This window comes from Trichomycterus rosablanca, chromosome 20 (genome assembly GCF_030014385.1).
Source record: "Trichomycterus rosablanca isolate fTriRos1 chromosome 20, fTriRos1.hap1, whole genome shotgun sequence".
Lineage (NCBI taxonomy): Eukaryota > Metazoa > Chordata > Actinopteri > Siluriformes > Trichomycteridae > Trichomycterus > Trichomycterus rosablanca.
Window position 1 is genome coordinate 13892882 of NC_086007.1, and position 26187 is coordinate 13919068.

The 26187-nt window shown below is 40.3% G+C and overlaps 1 protein-coding gene across 1 annotated transcript; it reads left to right on the forward strand.

Annotated features, from left to right (window-relative positions):
• The first annotated feature begins 388 nt into the window (after positions 1-388).
• On the forward strand, positions 389-25423 carry tbx4 (T-box transcription factor 4). The gene is made up of 8 exons (XM_063016329.1): positions 389-529; positions 2182-2276; positions 13496-13615; positions 18072-18219; positions 22675-22827; positions 22981-23069; positions 23166-23401; positions 24753-25423. Exons 1-8 carry the CDS (start codon positions 389-391, stop codon positions 25421-25423), a joined length of 1653 nt encoding a protein of 550 aa, XP_062872399.1.
• Positions 25424-26187: the final 764 nt, after the last annotated feature.

The following is a 26187-nucleotide window of genomic DNA, read 5'->3' on the forward strand; positions in this document are numbered from 1 at the left end:
AGCTTTGTTAATCTCAATCAGAGCAGGGATCGGCATTGGTGGAGAGGAAGATGTGCTAATCGGGCAACTGGACGTGCTAAAAAGGGGAGAAAATGCATTAAGAAAAAAGTATATATATATATATATAACAAGCTGGCAGTAAAAAGTTTATATTTATTTTATATTCATGTCATTTCATTATTTTTGTTTATATTTATGAGTACAGTCCCCCTCATTGTAGCTTTATATTACATCCCCAACCCAGAGCCACAAATATTCACTTATTTACTCACTTAATTACATCAAGCCAATCTTAATGACATACACATGTGGAGAACATGCCAAACAGTACACAAACAAGCAGGGTTTGAGCTTCTGCAACATTCTTATTGTGTATTCTTTTTCAGAGATGCTCCAGGAAAAGACGTCAGCTGTGGCTGCTGATGACGGTGTGACTGTGGCTCATGAGCCTGCTGAGCTCGCTATTGACTCTTCACATCTAGGCCTGCCAGCAGCTCACAGCATCCCTCACAACAATGAAGTTGATCAGGTATAACAATATTTGATCGCTCTACACTATTTTAAAACCTACACCTATTATACAGATTAACTTTGTGGTTATATAAAACTAATAAAACAATATATTGCTTTGTATACTTTCTTACCACCTTGCAGCCTATTTATGAACTGAAAGAGATCTCCATAGGCCTTTCCATTAACATGGCAATAGCATGGTAGTGTGTTGTCTAGTGTAGCAGGTGCAGCAGTATTGTTGGGCTTTTTAAAGACTTTTGTGTCAGTGGTGACAAAAATAGTGCTCCAATCAAAAATAAAAATCCTGTATTTAGAAAGTGTCCACTGAAAAAAAAAAAAAAGAGAAATATTACTACACATTGTAAAATCATCGAGTGTTTACAGGGTGTGTGTTTCTAATAAAGAGAACAGTAAGTTCAGACAGTATTTAAGAAGCCGAACAACACTGCTGCACTTGATTCATTACAGAACACCACACATTTCCATGTTATTACCATGCTAACATCACCGAAGTGCTGAGAACGGTCCAATCAAAAAAAATAAAAAATTCCAGTAGAAAATAAATCACATTCCTTACCATTAAAACCATTTGTGAAAAAAGCCAGACCCAAAATATACACAATTTACATATCAAGGGAAAAAACCCTACTTATAATCTGGGAGGTGCATGGTTTATCAATTCAGTCTGGACGATGTAGTGCATAATACATTACATACACCAATCAACCATAACATTAAAACCACCTACTTTTTTCTACACTCACTGTCCATTTTATCAGCTCCACTTACCATATAGAAGCACTTTGTAGTTCTACAATTACTGACCGTAGTCCATCTGTTTCTCTGCATGCTTTATGAGCCCTTTTTCATGCTGTTCTTCAATAGTCAGGACTGTCCCAGGACCACTACAGAGTAGGTATTATTTGGGTGGTGGGTCATTCTTAGCACTGCAGTGACACTGACATGGTGGTGGTGTGTTAGTGTGTGTTTTGCTGGTATGAGTGGATCAGACACAGCAGTGCTGATGGAATTTTTAAACATCTCACTGTCACTGCTGGACTGCTGGAATAGTCCACCAACCAAAAACATCCAGTCAACAGCGCCTCATGGGCAGCGTCCTGTGACCACTGATGAATGTCTAGAAGATGACCAACTCAAACAGCAGCAATTTATGAGCGATCGTCTCTGACTTTACATCTACAAGGTGGACCAGCTAGGACCAGATAGATCTAATAGAGTGGACAGTGAGTGGACACGGTATTTAAAAACTCCAGCAGTGCTGCTGTGTCTGATCCACTCATACCAGCACAACACACACTAACACGCCACCACCATGTCAGTGTCACTGCAGTGCTGATAACCTAAATAATTTCTGCTCTGTGGTGGTCCTGACCATTGAAGAATAGGGTGAAAGCAGGCTAACAAAGTATGTAGAGAAACAGATGGACTACAGTCAGTAATTGTAGAACTACAAAGTGCTTCTATATGGTAAGTGGAGCTGATAAAATGGACAGAGGTGGTTTTAATGTTATGGCTGATCAGTGTACATGTACATTATAAATAGTCCATTATAAACAGACTTCTAAAATGCAGGATAGACTGAGCACTCACCTAGAAGTCCTTTGACCTGTTATTCTTCTATAAACTTGCTTTCTTTTGTATTTACAGAATATAGAAAACATTAAAGTGGTCCTTCATGAGAGAGAACTGTGGAAGAAGTTCCATGAAGCAGGAACAGAAATGATTATTACCAAAGCAGGCAGGTGAGTGGGTTATCTTTCACTTAGCTTACATACATAGCTCCACTATTCAAACAAATTAAATAATAATCAAGAATCACTGATCCTAAATAATTCAAAGTTTCAGGAGACATCATTACAACATGAACAATTTATAAAGCTAGATCGTGGGCAGAAAGGTAAAACATGGTAGAATTTCTGTGTCCATGAAAATTTAATTGGAAACACAAATGGTTGCTTTCTGTGTTAGATTTAAGGCACCACCTGGATTAAGAGCAGGACCCCAGACATTCAGCAGAGAATAAGTCAGTGCTGTCTGCCGGTCATAGCCTGCCATTTCTCAAGGCTTTTTTTGTGGGAATGTATAAGGTCATCACATTTTTTCTTTAATGCTGTAACACTGTGAAGAATGGGCTCTTCCTTGTCCGGCTGATAAAATGCATATAGAATCCCTCATCTCTTTGAAGAGCTAAGCACTGCGCCATCACACAGCTGCAAGGGAGACTCTCGGCTCAGGCAGTACACAGATTTCCACGCCGGATGGACACGTCTCATTTACCTAGTTTAGCATGTAATGGACCACTGAGTGTTTAATATACCAGTATGTCAGTCAGTCTAACTCAAGTAAGACAAACTGTTTGCCAGTTTTGATATTGAGAACTTAGTGGACGTTGCCCGAACATTTATGAAACCGTAAATCTTGACGAAAATCATCAACGTACCTCTACAACAGCTCTTGTTACAGTAAATGGAAGTTGATTTCACACAGTAGCTCTCATCATAGTTTTATGTTACCATGGGCATCAAGTTGTATCTGCTCTGTGTAATCTTCAGCTACACAGGCTCATGCTGGGTGCTCATGCATTTTAACAAAACAGAACCTGAATTGTTTGAGGTCAGTATGGATTGCAGCCGTAGAAATGCAGTCAGAATGATTAATGATCAGCGTTTTATACACAAAGAAAGAAAGGGGGGTGCAAAGGAACCATGTAATGAATGACCATTACATTTCTCTCTTTATAAAATACAACTGAAGCAAGTTAAGATACAAATAAACAGTACTACACATTGAGTTTTTATAGTCTTTGAATCAAGGTTCTATGTTAGTAGTCATTTGCATTTTAACCATTATGATGCAAGGATATTTGTTCTTATTTATGTTTTCAGTACTGCACTAAAAAGAAAAACAAAATATTTAAGCACAAAACTGTATTGTAATTTTATTGTAATTAATTATTTACTACAACTCTAAAATTAATTGCTCTATTCTAATATATAGCAAAAACTCTAATTTGTGTTGGGTTGTTTACATTTACTATTTTTATGAGGTCTAAAAAAATCAATTAATTCTAATAATACTAATAATAATATCTCTTCATCACGGCACATGTTATTAGGCAGCAAGTGAACATTTTATCCTCAAAGTTGATGTGTTAGAAGCAGGAAAAATGAGCAAGCTTAAGGATTTAAACGGGTTTGGCAAGGGCCAAATTGTGATTGTTAGACGACTGGGTCAGAGCATCTCCAAAACTGCAGCTCTTGTGGGGTGTTCCCAATCTGCAGTGGTCAGTATCTCTCAATAGTGGTCCAAGGAAGGAACAGTGGTAAACCGGCAACAGGGTCATGGGCGGCCAATGCTCATCGATGCACGTGGAAAGCGTGATGAGCTACTGTAGCTCAAATTGCTGAAGAAGTTAATGCTGGTTCTGATAGAAAGGTGTCAGACTCCACGCCTTGAAGGGTCAGGGCTGTTTTGGCAAAAAAAAGGGGGACCAACACAATTTTAGGAAGGTAGTCATAATGTTATTCATCATCGGTGTATATATATCATGTCCACTAGTCTATTAAAATTCAACATAATGGCCAAATGATATTGATTTATAATTAATTTTTTATTTTTTGTGTACTTTTCTCTGTACTCTTAAATGGTTCTAGTTGTCTAATTAAAAATTAAGAAACATATTAAATGCCCTAAACATGTCAGTAATACTAAAAGGGGATTATTGGATTATTCTTGCTTCAGTGACATATTCTCAGCCTCAGTGTAGCACATAAAGTAAATTGAAATCCAATTGCAGCTCAGCAGGATATTTATTTAGAACACATTTTTCATGGATCACAAGTTTAAAAATGCCTAAAATTCATTCTATTTTATTTGAATGTTCATTCATACAAACTATTGCAATAAAAACTATAATTCTTTTTTCAACTGCTTTATGTAATTGCAATTAAAAAGCTATTTTAAAGGTGACATTATGACAAATGTTGAGTTAGATCTACATTTTTAGATCTCAGACCCTAAGTCATAGACACCTATTGCTAACAGGTATATGAAGTAAATAAAATTAAATTAAAAAAAATACCACCATGCCTCACAGGGTTTCACTGTTCTGGGGTTTTTAAACTCCAGTAGCCTGGAGAGTTTGAACCTTGACTGAATGGGCACAAATTCCCACAGATGCACTAAGTACTAAGACTAAAGGCAGTTATCAATTATGCTGCTAAATCGGAGCATCAGTTGTGAACCAGGCCTTACAGATGCCCAATGACTAAATGAGCACAAATTCTTACAGACACAGTAACAAAATCCTGTGGAAAAAATGAGCAGATGCTGTTATAGTGGCAGAAGGGCAAATTCCACATGATAAAATAAGACGCTAAATGAAACGTGCGAACGAACGCCGGTGCTGAGAAGCTCTGCAGATTCAGATACAAGCATAAACACTGTCCTTCTACCTTAAATAAACACTCACCAACAAACACAAGCATCTCTACAACTGTGGTGTTTGGTAATAGTGTTATATAATGGTGTTTAAATGAATTTAAATGTTGGGAATTGATCATAAACATTGATAGTGATTATTGGTTGTTTACCTCCTACATTGTGGGGACAGTTATTTAAAAGCCCTTTTCTAATTCTCTATTTACAAAGCGAGCTCCATTAGAACATGGTTTGACCAGTCTGGTGTGGAGGAACTCTGACTTCAACCCCAATAAACTGCTTTTTCATTTTCAAGACAGGCCTTCTTGTTTAACATCAGTGCCTGACCACAATAAGCATTTTTTGACTGAATGGGCACAAATTCCCACAAACACACATTGTTATTTCTGCCAGTTTGTATGAACAGCCATGGTTTTGGAATGGGATGTCCGACAAGCCTAGGGTCATTTGACCACATAGTAAACAGATATAATGTATATATATATATATATATATATATATATACACACACACTAACACATTATATCTGTTTATATATATATATATATATACAGTGTATCACAAAAGTGAGTACACCCCTCACATTTCTGCAGATATTTAAGTATATCTTTTCATTTGACAACACTAACAAAATGACACTTTGACACAATGAAAAGTAGTCTGTGTGCAGCTTATATAACAGTGTAAATTTATTCTTCCCTCAAAATAACTCAATATACAGCCATTAATGTCTAAACCACCGGCAACAAAAGTGAGTACACCCCTTAGTGAAAGTTCCTGAAGTGTCAATATTTTGTGTGGCCACCATTATTTCCCAGAACTGCCTTAACTCTCCTGGGCATGGAGTTTACCAGAGCTTCACAGGTTGCCACTGGAATGCTTTTTCACTCCTCCATGACGACATCACGGAGCTGGCGGATATTCGAGACTTTGCGCTCCTCCACCTTCCGCTTGAGGATGCCCCAAAGATGTTCTATTGGGTTTAGGTCTGGAGACATGCTTGGCCAGTCCATCACCTTTACCCTCAGCCTCTTCAATAAAGCAGTGGTCGTCTTAGAGGTGTGTTTGGAGTCATTATCATGCTGGAACACTGCCCTGCGACCCAGTTTCTGGAGGGAGGGGATCATGCTCTGCTCAGTATTTCACAGTACATATTGGAGTTCATGTGTCCCTCAATGAAATGTAACTCCCCAACACTTGCTGCACTCATGCATCCCCAGACCATGGCATTCCCACCACCATGCTTGACTGTAGGCATGACACACTTATCTTTGTACTCCTCACCTGATTGCCGCCACACATGCTTGAGACCATCTGAACCAAACAAATTAATATTGGTCTCATCAGACCATAGTACATGGTTCCAGTAATCCATGTCCTTTGTTGACATGTCTTCAGCAAACTGTTTGCGGGCTTTCTTGTGTAGAGACTTCAGAAGAGGCTTCCTTCTGGGGTGACAGCCATGCAGACCAATTTGATGTAGTGTGCGGCGTATGGTCTGAGCACTGACAGGCTGACCCCCCACCTTTTCAATCTCTGCAGCAATGCTGACAGCACTCCTGCACCTATCTTTCAAAGACAGCAGTTGGATGTGACGCTGAGCACGTGCACTCAGCTTCTTTGGACGACCAACGCGAGGTCTGTTCTGAGTGGACCCTGCTCTTTTAAAACGCTGGATGATCTTGGCCACTGTGCTGCAGCTCAGTTTCAGGGTGTTGGCAATCTTCTTGTAGCCTTGGCCATCTTCATGTAGCGCAACAATTCGTCTTTTAAGATCCTCAGAGAGTTCTTTGCCATGAGGTGCCATGTTGGAACTTTCAGTGACCAGTATGAGAGAGTGTGAGAGCTGTACTACTAAATTGAACACACCTGCTCCCTATGCACACCTGAGACCTAGTAACACTAACAAATCACATGACATTTTGGAGGGAAAATGACAAGCAGTGCTCAATTTGGACATTTAGGGGTGTAGTCTCTTAGGGGTGTACTCACTTTTGTTGCCGGTGGTTTAGACATTAATGGCTGTATATTGAGTTATTTTGAGGGAAGAATAAATTTACACTGTTATATAAGCTGCACACAGACTACTTTTCATTGTCTCAAAGTGTCATTTTGTCAGTGTTGTCCCATGAAAAGATATACTTAAATATCTGCAGAAATGTGAGGGGTGTACTCACTTTTGTGATACACTGTGTATCACAAAAGTGAGTACACCCCTCACATTTCTGCAGATATTTAAGTATATCTTTTCATGGGACAACATTGACAAAATGACACTTTGACACAATGAAAAGTAGTCTGTGTGCAGCTTATATAACAGTGTAAATTTATTCTTCCCTCAAAATAACTCAATATACAGCCATTAATGTCTAAACCACCGGCAACAAAAGTGAGTACACCCCTTAGTGAAAGTTCCTGAAGTGTCAATATTTTGTGTGGCCACCATTATTTCCCAGAACTGCCTTAACTCTCCTGGGCATGGAGTTTACCAGAGCTTCACAGGTTGCCACTGGAATGCTTTTCCACTCCTCCATGACGACATCACGGAGCTGGCGGATATTCGAGACTTTGCGCTCCTCCACCTTCCGCTTGAGGATGCCCCAAAGATGTTCTTTTGGGTTTAGGTCTGGAGACATGCTTGGCCAGTCCATCACCTTTACCCTCAGCCTCTTCAATAAAGCAGTGGTCGTCTTAGAGGTGTGTTTGGGGTCATTATCATGCTGGAACACTGCCCTGCGACCCAGTTTCCGGAGGGAGGGGATCATGCTCTGCTTCAGTATTTCACAGTACATATTGGAGTTCATGTGTCCCTCAATGAAATGTAACTCCCCAACACCTGCTGCACTCATGCAGCCCCAGACCATGGCATTCCCACCACCATGCTTGACTGTAGGCATGACACACTTATCTTTGTACTCCTCACCTGATTGCCGCCACACATGCTTGAGACCATCTGAACCAAACAAATTAATCTTGGTCTCATCAGACCATAGGACATGGTTCCAGTAATCCATGTCCTTTGTTGACATGTCTTCAGCAAACTGTTTGCGGGCTTTCTTGTGTAGAGACTTCAGAAGAGGCTTCCTTCTGGGGTGACAGCCATGCAGACCAATTTGATGTAGTGTGCGGCGTATGGTCTGAGCACTGACAGGCTGACCCCCCACCTTTTCAATCTCTGCAGCAATGCCGACAGCACTCCTGCGCCTATCTTTCAAAGACAGCAGTTGGATGTGACGCTGAGCACGTGCACTCAGCTTCTTTGGACGACCAACGCGAGGTCTGTTCTGAGTGGACCCTGCTCTTTTAAAACGCTGGATGATCTTGGCCACTGTGCTGCAGCTCAGTTTCAGGGTGTTGGCAATGTTCTTGTAGCCTTGGCCATCTTCATGTAGCGCAACAATTCGTCTTTTAAGATCCTCAGAGAGTTCTTTGCCATGAGGTGCCATGTTGGAACTTTCAGTGACCAGTATGAGAGAGTGTGAGAGCTGTACTACTAAATTGAACACACCTGCTCCCTATGCACACCTGAGACCTAGTAACACTAACAAATCACATGACATTTTGGAGGGAAAATGACAAGCAGTGCTCAATTTGGACATTTAGGGGTGTAGTCTCTTAGGGGTGTACTCACTTTTGTTGCCGGTGGTTTAGACATTAATGGCTGTATATTGAGTTATTTTGAGGGAAGAATAAATTTACACTGTTATATAAGCTGCACACAGACTACTTTTCATTGTGTCAAAGTGTCATTTTGTCAGTGTTGTCCCATGAAAAGATATACTTAAATATCTGCAGAAATGTGAGGGGTGTACTCACTTTTGTGATACACTGTATATATATATATATATATACTGTATATATATATATATATATATATATATAAACAGATATAATGTGTTAGTGTGTGTGTATATATATATATATATATATATATATATATATATATATACATTATATCTGTTTACTATGTGGTCAAATGACCCTAGGCTTGTCGGACATCCCATTCCAAAACCATGGCTGTTCATATTTTAGTGATTTATTTAATATAATTTAGTACTAAATTAAAAAGTGAGCCAGTTTGACAATTTACAGCAACACTTTAATTGCTTGGCATAGTATAAAATAATAATAATAATAATAATAAATAATAATAATCTGATATATTTAAATGTAATATAACTTCATTTAATAACCAGCAATAACTTTGGAGACCTCTGAATTCTGTCTCATTTGCAAGTTTGGTTAGCTAAATGTATACACCAAATGAATGAACGTAATAATTTACTTTACACCTGGAGTGCTGAGATATTTCTTTGTGCAGAGGAATCTGTGCATCAGCCAGTGAGACTGCAGTTTGTACAATTAGAGTTGGTAGTGTACTCTACACAGCTGAACTCTGAAGGAACTCCTGAGAGTGATTGTGAGTGGCTTGTTATTGCACAAATGTTTCCAAGGCCTGGCGCGTTTCTGGCTTTTGAGAGTGAGAGCAGCCGGCCGGTGCAGGCCTTCATATTGTACACAGGCCGTCAGAGAGCAGGCTCGGTGGTGCTGATGATCAGTGGCGTCTTCCAGGCCCCAGTCCTTCATCATCCCAATTCTTTTGATCTGTGCACTGCAGACAAGAGGGATCTCTGGCAGAGCTGATGTGTAAGAGATAGAGTCGGAGCACATTAAGAGAAACAGCTGGCACTCTTTGGACGCTGACACATTCATATCTTAACATTCCACACATACACATTCACGCATTAAATGTAAGGCAACACTGTCATCCAGAATTATTAGGCTATCCCTATACTCAAAACTTCACACGTGAGCTTACTTCTTGCTGTCCAGGGACAAATGTATCTGTCACATATTACAATAAAGTGTCCTAGAGTTGGTAGAGTAACATTTTTTTTACTTTTAAAACATGAACACAGAGTCATACAGAGCCCAGACGCATACAGAAACTACTACAGAGGCAATACACCGATCAGCCATAACATTAAAACCACCTCCTTGTTTCTGCACTCACTGTCCATTGTATCAGCTCCACTTACCATATAGAAGCACTTTGTAGTTCTACAATTACTGACTGTAGTCCATCTGTTTCTCTGCATGCTTTGTTAGCCCCCTTTCATGCTGTTCTTTAATAGTCAGAACCCCCACAGAGCAGGTATTATTTAGGTGGTGGATCATTCTCAGCACTGCAGTGACACTGACATGGTGGTGGTGTGTTAGTGTGTGTTGTGCTGGTATGAGTGGATCAGACACAGCAGCGCTGATGGAGTTTTTAAATACCGTGTCCACTCACTGTCCACTCTATCAGACACTCCTACCTAGTTGGTACACCTTGTAGATGTAAAGTCAGAGACGATCGCTCATCTATTGCTGCTGTTTGAGTTGGTCATCTATTAGACCTTCATCAGTGGTCACAGGATGCTGCCCACGGGGCACTGTTGGCTGGAAATTTTGGTTGGTGGACTATTCTCAGTCCAGCAGTGACAGTGAGGTGTTTAAAAACTCCATCAGCATTGCTGTGTCTTATCCACTCATACCAGCACAACACACACTAACACACCACCACCATGTCAGTGTCACTGCAGTGCTAAGAATGACCAACCACCCAAATAATACCTACTCTGTAGTGGTCCTGGACCAGATTTATGCAGATAAATAGATGGACTACAGTCAGTAATTGTACAACTACAAAGTGCTCCTGTATGGTAAATGGAGCTGATAAAATGGCCAATGTGTGTAGAAACAAGGAGGTGGTTTTAATGCTATGGCTGATCAGTGTAGATTCTGTATGTTAGTGTCTAAGAAATTATTTTAGAAAGTGTGAAAGTACTTCATATAATCAGTACAGGAAACATTAAAGAGAAATGAAGCACAGAGAAACATGATGAGAGCTGCAGGCTTCATTGTACAACCTCATGGCTTGCTCTGTTTCCGATCTTCCTACAGCTTACAGCTTCTCTCATGGAATACAACATCCAGTGTCGTATCCGATTTCAGCCCTGGACCAGACACAGAGCTTACCTTGCTTTGGTCCAGTAACAGATCTTAGCTTGCTACAATCCCAGATCCCCCACTGGGTATTAGAGCTAATGTTATCTTGGCTGCCCTTCACATGCCACTCTTCAGCCATGGGCCTTTGAAGCTTCACTTCTGCACTTCTGAGTTGAGTGCTTGCACTTTTGCTGCCACTTATTTAGAATATGAAGACAGTTATAAATGAATGACTGTTGGTTGAACCTGTTGTCAAAGCCCCCAGATAAAGTGATGCTCCATGGTAAAACTTTTGAAGGCCAGTGACAAGCTTGCTATATAAACTGCTGTCCATTCTGAGGCACCATTAAAAAGCACTTAAGGTTTATGGGTGCTAGTTCCTTTTGCATCTAACTTTGACGCACACGGGATCAAAAAGAGAGCTTTTTCATGTCGAGTTCATGGAAGGTAAGTTTTATGGGAATGTCTGATATATTAGCATATTCTGTCAGTCATTCTGACTTTTCTCATGTAACATAGGTTTGTTGCTCCTACCTTTCAGTCATAATGCTTCCCCTGAGTCGTCCCCCCACACCCGAAAAAAATTACTTCCAGGGACAATTGTGATTCCATATCTTGGAGTTCATGTGTTGTGCATGTCAAGTGATTGCACCTGTAAATTTAAATATTGAGAATAAAATGTGAGATTAAATTTTTTTTGTGTGTCTTAAAGACAGTTTGGATAACTATTTTACTAATTATGGGCTTACTTCGGGAAACACAATCATAATGGCCACTTTTGGAAGACCTTTAGACAGGTGTATTAAGTTCTAAAGTGAAACAAATTAACCTAGCAACTGATTCACCAGGGGCGGCTCGTTCCTTAGGGCGATGCACCACCAAAGGGCGCAAGGGAAGAAATTTTTCTATCACAGCTGTGAGTGTTCTGGACAGTCTGTCTTGTCTCTGAATATCGTAGTCCAATCAGCGTCGAGTTGTGTTCCGTACAGCCCCGGATTGCTCTCATAGACTCTCATGTTAAGGCTCTTTTTTTTTTCTAACTGCAGGCGCTGCAATACAATCTGAATGGGTTCCGGGAGGGCTCGCACTTACGTGCTTGCGTCACACGTAACCTGGTGTAGCGATCTTGTCACCATGACTACCATTACCTCAGTGCGGAGCAACTCCATCGTGTCATTAAGGGAAATGCCATTCAGCCCTCGTAGTAATCAGGATAAATTAGCAACTAAAGAATTAGGGCCACCCAGACCAAATTTAAACATTAAGCAAGTATCTACAAAGGGGGGAAAATCATATAAGTTACAAGTAAATTACAAGTAAGTAATGTAATTTTTAAATTGTGAATTGCACTTATTGTATCTACCCGATTGTTTAATTGTAGATAATTCTTTATTCATTGCACATCAGCACCGATGCCAATCTTTATTCTGGATCTGATGAAGACTAAATTAAATTGTTAGTGTGAAGGCTTTACTTAATTTTATGATTAATGGTAAAGCTGGTCTCTCTCCATGTTCAAAGTTATTTGTGAGGGCAAACTGAGAGATGACTTAAGATGTTAATTATTTAAGCTTTAATTTACCCATTGAACGGGTCACCTTGGCCATCATTTCAACAATTTAGATTTTAGACAAGCTTAGTACCAAATACTAAGACATTTGCTCGCATTGCTGATGATATGAGTTAAAATAAAACAGAATGTATTCAAGAAAAATGCAAACTAGAAGCATTTTACTAGTAGTCTCAGATTTTTTGCACTAATATAAACTGATCAGCCATAACATTAAATCCACCTCCTTGTTTCTACACTCACTGTCCATTTTATCAGCTCCACTCACCATATAGACGCACTTTGTTGTTCTACAATTACTGACTGTAGTCCATCTGTTTCTCTACATACTTTATTTTAGCCTGCTTTCACCCTGTTCTTCAATGGTCAGGACCATCCCCCCCCTTCCCAGGACCACCACAGAGCAGGTATTATTTAGGTGGTGGATCATTCTCAGCACTGCAGTAACAATGACATGGTGGTGGTGTGTTAGTGTGTGTTGTGTGCAGGTATGAGTGGATCAGAAACAGCAGCGCTGCTGGAGTTTTTAAATACCGTGTCCACTCACTGTCCTCTCTATTAAACACTCCTACCTAGTTGGTCCACCTTGTAGATGTAAAGTCAGAGACGATCACTCATGGACTCTCGTGGACTATTCACGCTCGTGGACTATTCACATTCCAGCAGTGACAGTAAGGTGTTTAAAAACTTCATCAGCATTGCTGTGTCAAGGTAAACTGCAAATCAATTTGTTCACTTTTGTGGCCATTGTTGTTCACCAAAAACAACAATAGCCATAAAAGTCTGCACACTTCTTCATACACATCAGTTTAGACTTTGGGGACATGTTTTTGCAATGGGTATAAGATGCCATGACAAAAGGGAAAACACCTGTGAATGGTAAAAATACTGTACATTTTTTTCTAATTAGAAATTATTTTGTGTGTCTATGACTGACTGGTGTCTGTTTTCTGTGTCTAGGCGAATGTTTCCCAGCTACAAAGTAAAAGTCACAGGGATGAATCTAAAAACCAAGTACATTCTTCTAATTGACATTGTTCCAGCAGATGACCACCGCTACAAGTTCTGTGATAACAAGTGGTAAGTCTAGGACTGTTTTTGCATCATCTTTTTTCAACTCTTACAGGCAAAAAGAAATAAATGAATTAATTAAAGAAGCGTTATTTAATCAAGACATGTATCATAGGACTTATCATAAAAACACAACCATGGGTGCCTGTGCACATACACAAGTACAATAAACTTATAAAATACGGTTAGAATTATGTGTAATAAAATTACATTATTAAAATTAAAATAATTCATTTTAACAAAGAAAAATACAATACTATATACAGTATATATATATATATATATATATATATATATATATATATATATATATATACAGTGTATCACAGAAGTGAGTACACCCCTCACATTTCTGCAGATATTTAAGTATATCTTTTCATGGGACAACACTGACAAAATGACACTTTGACACAATGAAAAGTAGTCTGTGTGCAGCTTAAATAACAGTGTAAATTTATTCTTCCCTCAAAATAACTCAATATACAGCCATTAATGTCTAAACCACCGGCAACAAAAGTGAGTACACCCCTTAGTGAAAGTTCCTGAAGTGTCAATATTTTGTGTGGCCACCATTATTTCCCAGAACTGCCTTAACTCTCCTGGGCATGGAGTTTACCAGAGCTTCACAGGTTGCCACTGGAATGCTTTTCCACTCCTCCATGACGACATCACGGAGCTGGCGGATATTCGAGACTTTGCACTCCTCCACCTTCCGCTTGAGGATGCCCCAAAGATGTTCTATTGGGTTTAGGTCTGGAGACATGCTTGGCCAGTCCATCACCTTTACCCTCAGCCTCTTCAATAAAGCAGTGGTCGTCTTAGAGGTGTGTTTGGGGTCATTATCATGCTGGAACACTGCCCTGCGACCCAGTTTCCGGAGGGAGGGGATCATGCTCTGCTTCAGTATTTCACAGAACATATTGGAGTTCATGTGTCCCTCAATGAAATGTAACTCCCCAACACCTGCTGCACTCATGAAGCCCCAGACCATGGCATTCCCACCACCATGCTTGACTGTAGGCATGACACACTTATCTTTGTACTCCTCACCTGATTGCCGCCACACATGCTTGAGACCATCTGAACCAAACAAATTAATCTTGGTCTCATCAGACCATAGGACATGGTTCCAGTAATCCATGTCCTTTGTTGACATGTCTTCAGCAAACTGTTTGCGGGCTTTCTTGTGTAGAGACTTCAGAAGAGGCTTCCTTCTGGGGTGACAGCCATGCAGACCAATTTGATGTAGTGTGCGGCGTATGGTCTGAGCACTGACAGGCTGACCCCCCGCCTTTTCAATCTCTGCAGCAATGCTGACAGCACTCCTGCGCCTATCTTTCAAAGACAGCAGTTGGATGTGACGCTGAGCACGTGCACTCAGCTTCTTTGGACGACCAACGCGAGGTCTGTTCTGAGTGGACCCTGCTCTTTTAAAACGCTGGATGATCTTGGCCACTGTGCTGCAGCTCAGTTTCAGGGTGTTGGCAATCTTCTTGTAGACTTGGCCATCTTCATGTAGCGCAACAATTCGTCTTTTAAGATCCTCAGAGAGTTCTTTGCCATGAGGTGCCATGTTGGAACTTTCAGTGACCAGTATGAGAGAGTGTGAGAGCTGTACTACTAAATTGAACACACCTGCTCCCTATGAACACCTGAGACCTAGTAACACTAACAAATCACATGACATTTTGGAGGGAAAATGACAAGCAGTGCTCAATTTGGACATTTAGGGGTGTAGTCTCTTAGGGGTGTACTCACTTTTGTTGCCGGTGGTTTAGACATTAATGGCTGTATATTGAGTTATTTTGAGGGAAGAATAAATGTACACTGTTATATAAGCTGCACACAGACTACTTTTCATTGTGTCAAAGTGTCATTTTGTCAGTGTTGTCCCATGAAAAGATATACTTAAATATCTGCAGAAATGTGAGGGGTGTACTCACTTTTGTGATACACTGTATATGCAGGCAGTCATGGTTAACATAAGGCTTCTTTTTTGCACAGTAAAATTTTCAGTGGCATTTGTGCATGTAACTCTGTATTGTAGTGCTTGACAAAGGTTTGCCAAAGTAATCCCTCACCCATGTGGTTATATCAGCTATTGTTGAGTGGTGGTTCTTGATGCAGTGCCATCTGAGGGATCGAAGAGCACGGGCGTTCAGCATAAGCTTGCACCCTTGGCCTTCACACCCTGAAATTCCTCCTGATTCCTTGAATCATTTAATGATATTATGCACTGTAGAGGGAGAAATATGCAAATCCCTTCCAATCTTTCTTTGAGGTTCATTTGGTTTTCTTTCTTTGATTTTTAAATATTTCAATAATTTTCTCACACATTTGCTGACAAACTGGAGATCCTCTGATCATCTTTACTCATCAAAGACTCAGCCTTTCCTGGATGCTGCTTTTGAATTAAACCATGATTACAATCACCTGTTGACATCACCTGTTTGGAATCACATCATTATTTAGTTTTTTTCACCTCATTACTAGCCCTAAATTGCCCCCGTCCCAACTTTTTTTTGGATGTGTTGCAGGCCTGAAATGCAGGAATGGAGGTTTATGAACAAATGAAATAGAGTTGAGCAGACAAAACATGAAATGTTGGGTTCAAACTGTCTGCAATTAAATAAAAGTCAAAGTAAATATAATGAACACTGCATTTTAATTTTATTTGCATTTTCCATACTGTCCCAACTTTTTCTGATTTGGGGTTGTAGGAACTGTTTCACAAATTTGAGACCATGATTATGTATAATCTGACCACTCTGACTAAAATGGACTATGATTTTGAAAAGGAAAAAACAACCATAAGACAGGAAATAAATAAATTAAAGCAGATTCAGTAATAATTATGTTAGCAAGCCATACGGGTGTCATGAATTAGTATCAGAATGGAAAGATCCCAAGTCTGCCATACGCAGAAAGTTATTGGTTACAATACTATAGAAAATAGAGGTATATATAGAGGTACTATAGAAAACCAAAGCTTGAATCATCGGTGAAAATGCTTCTATCATATAATCAGCATAACAATTTGAGTAAACAGTTAAATCTTCAAACAATTGTCATGGATTTTAGAGTTTTTTACTTTTACAGCATTTAGCAGAGGCTTTAATCCAAAGCTTACAATTATTAATGAATACAATTTAAACAATTGAGGGTTGAGGGCCTTGCTCAGGGGCCCAACAGTGACAGCTTGGCGATGGTGGTGCTTGAACCAGTATCCTTATAATTACTAGTCTATTACCTTAACTACTGAGCTACTACCTCCCACGTATTTGGTATGTCCACATTTACAATAAGTGAAAATAACTGCAAATGTATAACCTCAAAAATGGTTCTGATGAGTAGATCAACTTCACATGCTCAAAGTTGTCTAACAAAGGATAGGACTCAAGAAAATCTGACCTTTTGTCCAAAGGAATTGGCATGGTCAATAGTACAAATGTGCTTACTTGCTATATAGTAGTGCTAGATAGAAACAAGTTAAAAAATGTATAGATTTGTGACTGAACTTTTCACTCCAGTTATGCCAATTCTATAATGTTTGTAATGAAAAACATTACACTCAATTTAAGAAAAATGCAGAATAAAAGCTTGTTCCCTAATGGTCTAAAAAGTTTTTACCCCAGTGAAGGTTGCAGCTGGCACCATGATTTTTACATCTGGTTTGTGTCACATCTATAAGCCTTATTGGTTAATTATAATAAAAACAGCTAGAAAACTACAGCTAATCTGTACAAACTCAAACCATTATATCAAGAACAAAATGTTCATTAGATGGACATAGTTACCATACAACTGGTTCCTCCCTGGTTATTGTTAGCTGTAGCTGTGGACTGTTCTTAGCACACAGTTAATTACCCCAAGTTACTGGCAAGCAGCCCGCCAAAACCAACGAGCTAAAAACAGCAGGATGATATATGATGTCCTCCATATGGCCCTGGCAGTGCCACCGCATTAACACATGAAGTCTACTAACAATTGACCTCATGAATGGTTAAAATAGTTGCAATCCAGGACACTTGAAAACAAAACCATGCAGATCCATGAAAATCACAGTAAACGGCATCTTTCTTTTTGCAGAACCAACTTTTTACGACTGTGTTGTTAGGCAATCTGCAGGATGGGCTGGGATTTTAGGCTTTGCCAGTGTTGGTTCTGGAGTTTCTCAGTGACACCTCAGAGGAACATAATTAGTAATGTTACAGTCAAAGCAAGCGTCGCCAGTGTTAAAAAAAAGTATTCAATGAATGTTATGGACCTTAATATGAGTTTGTCCTGTCTGTATGTTTGGTATATGATAATTCCTTTTAGCTAATTAAAGTTGCAAGACAAATGGCCATTCTTTTAGACAACTAGACATCCCTTAAAGGAAAATGTTGGTCAGGGTTTTTTTCCCCTTTAAGTTGTTAAATGTGTATAATTTTGTCTAAAATGCTGGAATGTTCTCATTTTACAGGATGGTGGCTGGAAAAGCGGAGCCAGCCATGCCTGGGCGACTTTATGTTCACCCTGACTCTCCCGCAACAGGGGCGCACTGGATGAGACAGCTCGTTTCTTTTCAGAAGCTGAAACTCACCAACAACCACCTAGACCCATTTGGACATGTAAGTCACTTTAATAGCTTCTTAAAAATAAACATTAACATCCAATAAAATACACTGTAATAAATTAGTTTCCCACCAAGAACGTATTTCTACCCTGTGCTCACTGTGTTCTGGATCGGCATGGGATCCATAGTGGTACCAATAAATAGTTACTACGCTAAATAAATGTATTTACAAATTACATTATGTTATGTTTGCCCACTATTTATTTGGTCTTTTAAAGAACTTTTTAAAAGTATGCTGGGTCAAAAATGTGTGCAATGTGTGGCATGGTCTCCTAATTCCTTTTTAGTGATAGTGTTTGACTACAGTGTTTTATTATTAAGGTCTTTTATGCATTAAAGAATGATACTGCCTCAGGTAAAAAAAAAAAAATCGCTTTATTGTGGAAATGGTATAAATAATGATTTGTTTATTTGATTAAAAATTTAAGTGCAGTAAATGTGGTTTAATTTTACAAAACTAATAGAAAATTTCCCTGCAATTATTAAAACTTGGTTATTTATGTCAAATGTATGTAATTAAAATCGATCAGGCATAACATTATGACCACTTTCCTAACTGACTGGTCTGCGGCTATGCAGCCCCATATGCAACAAACTGTGATGCACTGTGTATTCTGACACCTTTCTATCAGAACCAGCATTAAGTTCTGTAGCAATCTGAGCTACAGTAGCTTGTGTTGGATCGGACCACACGGGCCAGCCTTGGCTCCCCAAGTGCATCAAAAACCCTTGGCCACCCATGACCCTGTCGCCTGTTTACCACAGTTCCGTCTTTGGACCACTTTTGAAAGATACTGACCACTGCAGGAACACCCCACAAGAACTGCAGTTGGAAGATGCTCTGACCCTTACGCATGCCCATTTTTCCTGCTTCTAACACATTTAAATTTGAGGATAAAATGTTCACTTGATAATCAGTGTTTTTCACTTCATAATGTTATGCCAGGTGGGTGTATGTCACATGTTACTACAGTGGTGGTGTGCTGCACAATAAATTAAACAATTAGATACATAATAAACATTTTTAACATACAATTAAGTATGAATAACTGTAATTTCAGCTTTGTTTCATTTTGTAATCTATTTATACTCCCAGTATAGTATGAATATATGAATAGTAAATTTCACTGAATAGCTGGGTTTCTCCATTTACATGACCAATGAGTCTGAAAAGGAGCTAGCATGTGCTTTCTCTCAGATGCATAAAGTCAGCCAATGTCTGTTTGAATAGCAGGTTACGAGCTTACTGGTTATGAGCTCACAGATTTTAGAGAAAGACTATTGTCACTTTGATCGATAGGAAAAACGAATTGTCAACCTTCCAACCCAGGGTCGTGCCAAAACACTGCAAACTAAGCTCACATTTTAAAATTAATTCACAATTACCAATAATTAATTGCATCTACTCAGCACAACAATGAACCTACCAATTTAAAATAAATGGAATATCAGATGTATTTCACAATAATACAGCTTGAACTTCTAGTTCCAGAAATCACACTAAAGCACTTCCTGTAAACCTCAAATAATGGGTTGTTCCCAGAGAGACTAGGATAAAACAAGAGGGAAAGCAGAGCAGAGGTGAGGAGGGTGACCATGGCAGAGCTGCCCAGAGGGACCTTTGGATAGCTTGTCTGAAGTCTTTGCATCAGAGGCAAGCTCATTAGGTTCATAACCCGTCTGATCTGCGCAGGCTCGCTCTGTCAGGATTAGTTGAATGCCTGGGAAGTGATAAGGGTGAGTAATGAGGCCAGTGAGAGGCTACTAAGCTTGACTGACGCCCACACCAGCAGGGAATCCATAGTTAGCCGAAAGCTTCTCGGATCGAGCACTATTGCTGTAGTTGCCTATAATAGTATAGAAAAGACATTCAAATGAGACCACAGGGGACACACGATGGGATCAAATTGTAATACAAGAAATATTTACAGGTATTTACAGGTAATTTGGAGGTTATAAGCATTCTATGACAGTTTGCAGTGACAGACACGGTTTAGATTCTACATTTATCAAAGAGTGTTTATTAATACCCATAACCAGAGCTGATGTCACATAACATTACTTCAAGAGCCAGTCAGCCATCAAGCCAGGTTTTGCATGCTGCCACTAACATGCTTGACCAATTCACTCGATTTAGGCTACTGTCTGCCCTTGCAAGGGTCAGTAAGGGGGTATTTGGATGCTCACCTCAATCTGAGTTCATTTTCTATGTACCAGTGTATGTAACACATTTGAAAGCAAGGGCAGACCTAGTTGACTGTAAGGCTCATGTAGTCTGCATAGAAAGAGGAAAGACCTTGATGATGATTGGCCCTGACAGAGCTGTACTGTGGATGACCCTATACTAATGCTCCAGTGAGCACCCAACATACAGCCCCTCTGAGCAGACTGGTGCCAGAGTGGCTCGCCATCTCTCATTTAAGAACACGTATAATTGAATTGAATTAATGTATTGATCCTTTCACACAGCAAGTTTGCAACCATGTGCCCTAAAGTTGTAGCAGAGCCTTAAATTAATATATGTGAATTTTTGCAGCAAATTCAGGACAAACCAGTGACTACTAGGTTTATGAAAAAAAACTATGGAAAAGTCATTGTCAATATGAACTCTTGAGTGGGGAAACAGAAAGGAATTTGCCATGTGAACAATCCAAGGACAAAAGACAAAGAGGGCACTGCCGCCCTGTTTCTAGGTAGAAGGAATGATACTCCTTCCTATTGATAAAAAAATGTCACTACACAATCTAAGCAGACACATCTTCACATTAGGGGGCCAGGCCCTAACAGATGTATCGCCCACAACATTATCATTAAATGTTTTATATATATATATATACAGCTCCACTTACCATATAGAAGCACTTTGTAGTTCTACAATTACTGACTGTAGTCCATCTGTTTCTCTGCATGCTTTGTTAGCCCCCTTTCATGCTGTTTTTTTAATGGTCAGGACCCCCACAGGACCATTACTTGGGTGGTGGATGATTCTCAGCACTGCAGTGACTCTGACATGGTGGTGGTGTGTTAGTGTGTGTTGTGCTGGTATGAGTGGATAAGACACAGCAATGCCTATGGAGTTTTTAAACACCTCACTGTCACTGCTGGACTGAAAATAGTCCACCAACCAAAAATATCCAGCCAACAGCGCCCCGTGGGCAGCGTCCTGTGACCACTGATGAAGGTCTAGAAGACGACCAACTCAAACAGCAGCAATAGATCGATATATAGAGCGATCATCTCTGACTTTACATCTACGAGGGGGACCAACTAGGTAGGAGTGTCTAATAAAGTGGACAGTGAGTGGACACGGCATTTAAAAACTCCAGCAGTGTTGCTGTGTCTGATCCACTCATACCAGCACAACACACACTAACACACCACCACCATGTCAGTGTCACTGCAGTGCTGGAGAATGATCCACCACCTAAGTAATACCTGCTCTGTAGTGGTCCTGTGGGGGTCCTGACCATTGAAGAACCATTGAAGTATGCAGAAAAACAGATGAACTACAGTCAGTAATTGTAGAACTGCAAAGTGCTTCTATATGGTAAGTGGAGCTGATAAAATGGACAGTGAGTGTAGAAACAAGGAGGTGGTTTTAATGTTATGGCTGATCGGTGTATATATATAACCACTAATATTGTTGCGTCCTAATTACATATGACCGATACATTCCAAAAATCTTTCTGTACCTGTTTGTGCTGTGAGTTAGGGACAGACTCAAAAGTGATCATCATATGGGGCCGACCCCTCAGCATTCGATATAACCAAGTGTGTAGTTGAAAACACTTGTGTGCATGTTCAATAAGATTTCAATAATGAACTGTGGGGCTCAATCAAATTGGCCCTATGCCTGAAGATGCTAGTAAAAATACATTAACCTTTGTCAAGACATGTAGTAAACATAATTTACATTAACAGTGGTGATACACAGCTAGTCATAGTAATCACAGTTCTGTTAGCCATCCACTACTAATAATAAGGCAATATCATGAATGAAGTTGACAGTTTAATACAGGTTTAATAGCTGTAGGTAAAGGCACAGAAAGTATTGGGTTTCCCTTCTCAGAAATGTTGCTTTGTATGTATTATTACAGTTGCAGCCCACAATAATCGTTCTCTGCTTGACAACTTTGTCAGTATATCAGATAATATATCAGTTGTATGATATCAAATGACGTTAATGGGTGATGTCACTCATATTCACTTACTTCTGCTCCCCCCTGCTTACGTTAATGTGAGTTTGACTTCATTGATGATGTGGTTTTGTGTGCATGGTGACCGGCTTCACTTGTCTAAGAGGAACCACATGTTAGCCCTCACCTGTATAGATTGATGTCTGTGAAAGAATGAATACATTTGGCCCAACTCAATTCAATGATCAACCAGAATTCTGTTCATGTTTTTTGAATCTGACTCTGACATAGCAATGCCCCTCCCCCCTCCGCAGATCATCTTGAACTCTATGCACAAATACCAACCCAGACTACACATTGTGAAAGCGGATGAAAACAATGCCTTTGGTTCCAAGAACAACGCCTACTGCACCCATGTTTTCCAGGAGACAGCATTTATCTCTGTGACATCCTATCAGAACCATAAGGTAATACTAGGTTACTCTCAAACTTAGCATAACTGCATGTATTATGGCTAAGGACTCTAGTATGTGGTTTAGTTTACCTGATATGATGTAAAACAGCCCCCCCCCCCCCCCCAACCTTACACCTTACATGTCTAACATTAGTTTTTTTTGCAGATAACACAGTTAAAAATTGAGAACAATCCCTTTGCCAAAGGTTTCCGTGGTAGCGACGAGGGAGACCTCCGTGTGTCCAGACTCCAAGGGTAAATGCAATACAAATATATGATATATATAAGTGACAGACCATTAGGTCAAATTATGCAAAAATGACTTGTGATCATGAGCAAATTTTTTTCCAGAAAAGACTACCCGGTGATCTCCAAGAACATGATGAGGCAACGGCTCATCACATCACACACTCACCTGGCAGGAAAGTTGAGTGCAGGGGTGTTAAGTGGCCACCCACAGGTTCACTCTCACTATCAGTATGAAAGTGGGGTCCCTCTATCTGGTTCTGATTCACAGGAGCAACTATCCAACCCCTTTTCTTCAAGCAGAGAGTCCAGCCTGCTTTATCATTGTTTCAAGCAAAGAGGTAATATATTCAAGTATCAGTCCACTGAAGATAAAAACTTACATAATAATGAATCAGGTACATATAGCCTTTATCAACACTAAGTCAAAACTTTTAGGTATACCCATACAGATGTTATTTTCGAACCCATTTCCCCAATTTTCCAGCCAATTCTCAGTAGCAATGCTCCATGGTAAATACATTTAAAGCTTTGCAGATATATTTAAATATATTATTGTGCCAAGAATTTTCTACTAACAACATCTAATGGTCAGAAAATGACAACTGATAAAGAAATGGAGCATGACCCTACATTACCTGCATAGAAAAAGATGTTGTTTCTACACTCACTGTCCATTTTATCAGCTCCACTTACCTTATAGAAGCACTTTGTAGTTCTACAATTACTGACTGTAGTCCATCTGTTTCTCTGCATGCTATGTTAGCCCCCTTTCATGCTGTTCTTCACTGGTTGGGACTCTCCCAGGACCACTACAGAGTAGGTATCATTTGGGTGGTGGTGGTGTGTTAGTGTGTGTTGTGCTGGTATGAGTGGATAAGACACAGCAGTGCTGCTGGAGTTTTTAAACCCCTCACTGTCACTGCTGGACTGAAAATAGTCCACCAACCAAAAACATTCAGCCAACAGCGCCCTGTGAGCAGCGTCCTGTGACCACTGATGAAGGTCTAGAAGATGACCAACTCAAACGGCAGCAATAGATGAGCGATCATCTCTGACTTTACATCTACAAGGTGAACCAACTAGGTAGGAGTGTCTAATAGAGTGGACAGTGAGTGGACACGGTATTTAAAAACTCCAGCAGCAGACTCATACCAGCACAACACACACTAACACACCTCCACCATGTCAGTGTCACTGCAGTGCTGAGAATCATCCACCATCTAAATAATACCTGCTCTGTGGTGGTCCTGTGGGGGTCCTGACCATTGAAGAACAGGGTGAAAGCAGGCTAAAAAAAGTATGCAGAGAAACAGATGGACTACAGTCAGTAATTGTAGAGCTACAAAGTGCTTCTATATGGTAAGTGGAGCTGATAAAATGGACAGTGAGTGTAGAAACAAGGAGGTGGTTTTAATGTTATGGCTGTTCGGTGTATAGTGCCTAATCAAACGAACTCCTCATACCCATTTGAAGCAGCCACTTTTATGACTTACTTCACTACTATTAGAGGATTTTTTAAGGAACAGCTGGTTTTATTCTGAAGTATTCTCAATACTTCACTAATTACACACTAATTAGCCTGTTGGACAAAGTATTAGGTGTATTTTGCTCTAGTGCTTTGAAAGTAGATACTATCATATTTACATTATTTTTGCAGTCTGTGTTTCTAAATGTTTGTTGTTTCTACAGATAACAACCGACACTTAGAGCTGGGTTGCAAGCGGCCGTTTCTTGATCCGGCACCCTCAGCTGTACCCGAGGAGCACTACTTTTGCTCCCCTTCCTCCTACGACCCCTCTTTGCTGTCTCACCCATACTGTAGTGAGGCACTAACCTCTAGAGAAGCCTGCATGTATGGAGGTATGGATACAGAGGCAGGAGCAGGGGGGACACCTGGTACCGAGGACCTGCCCCCACCCTCCCTGAACTGTAACATGTGGGCTTCGGTGCCACCGTACCCTCGCTATGGCATGCAGACTGTCGAGGCTGTGCCCTACCAGCCCTTCAGTGCACACTTCACTAACACGGCCACCACTGCGTCAATCGCGCCACACCACTCGGCATCCATGCAACGACCACAGCCCGCACCTGCAGTTCCAGACCTATTGTCTTTCACTACACAACGGGCTCTGCCACCTGCAGCTTCGTCCTCATCATCCTCTACTCCCTCCCCTTCTGGTGCTGCGTCGTGTGACAGAGCAACCCACCCAACTCTGTATCACAGAAAAGCTGATTCGCCACTGAAAATTCACAGGGATTTTTCAGCATATACGGCACAGAGCTCTACATCATCAAGAGAGCCGGTTTACCAGTATCAGATGGGCCTTAGCAGTGTAGGGCCCCACTGGACTGAGAGTTAAAATGACATTCATGATAGAGCAAATAATATTTTTTGACTATTACATAAGTGTCACATGGTGTCTCTAAAATAAGCTAAGAGATTATTTTTCTATAGAGTCATAGCAGTATATTACCATATTGCTGTAATAAGAGCAGTCTATCCATAGTTACACTACAGTTTGGAATCACCTGACATATAGCAGCACTTTGTAGTTCTACAATTACTAACTGTAGTCCATCTGTTACTCTACATACCTTTTTAGCCTGCTTTCACCCTGTTCTTCAATAGTCAGGTCCCCCACAGGACCACTACAGAGCAGGTATTATTTAGGTGAGGGATCATTCTCAGCACTGCAGTAACAATGACATGGTGTTGGTGTGTTAGTGTGTGTTGAGCTGGTATGAGAGGATTTTAAATACCGTGTCCATTCACTGTCCACTCTATTAGACACTCCTACCTAGTTGGTCCACCTTGTAGATGTAAAGTCAGAGACGATCGCTCATCTATTGCTGCTGTTTAAGTTGGTCACCTTCTAGACCTTCATCAGTGGGCGCAGGACGCTGTCCACGGGGCGCTGTTGGCTGGATATTTTTGGTTGGTGGACTATTCTCAGTCCAGGAGTGACAGTGAGGTGTTTAAAAACTCCATCAGCATTACTGTGTCTGATCCACTCATATCAGCACAACACACACTAACACACCACCACCATGTCAGTGTCACTGCAGTGCTGAGAATGATCCACAACCCAAATAATACCTGCTCTGTAGTGGTCCTGTGGGGGTC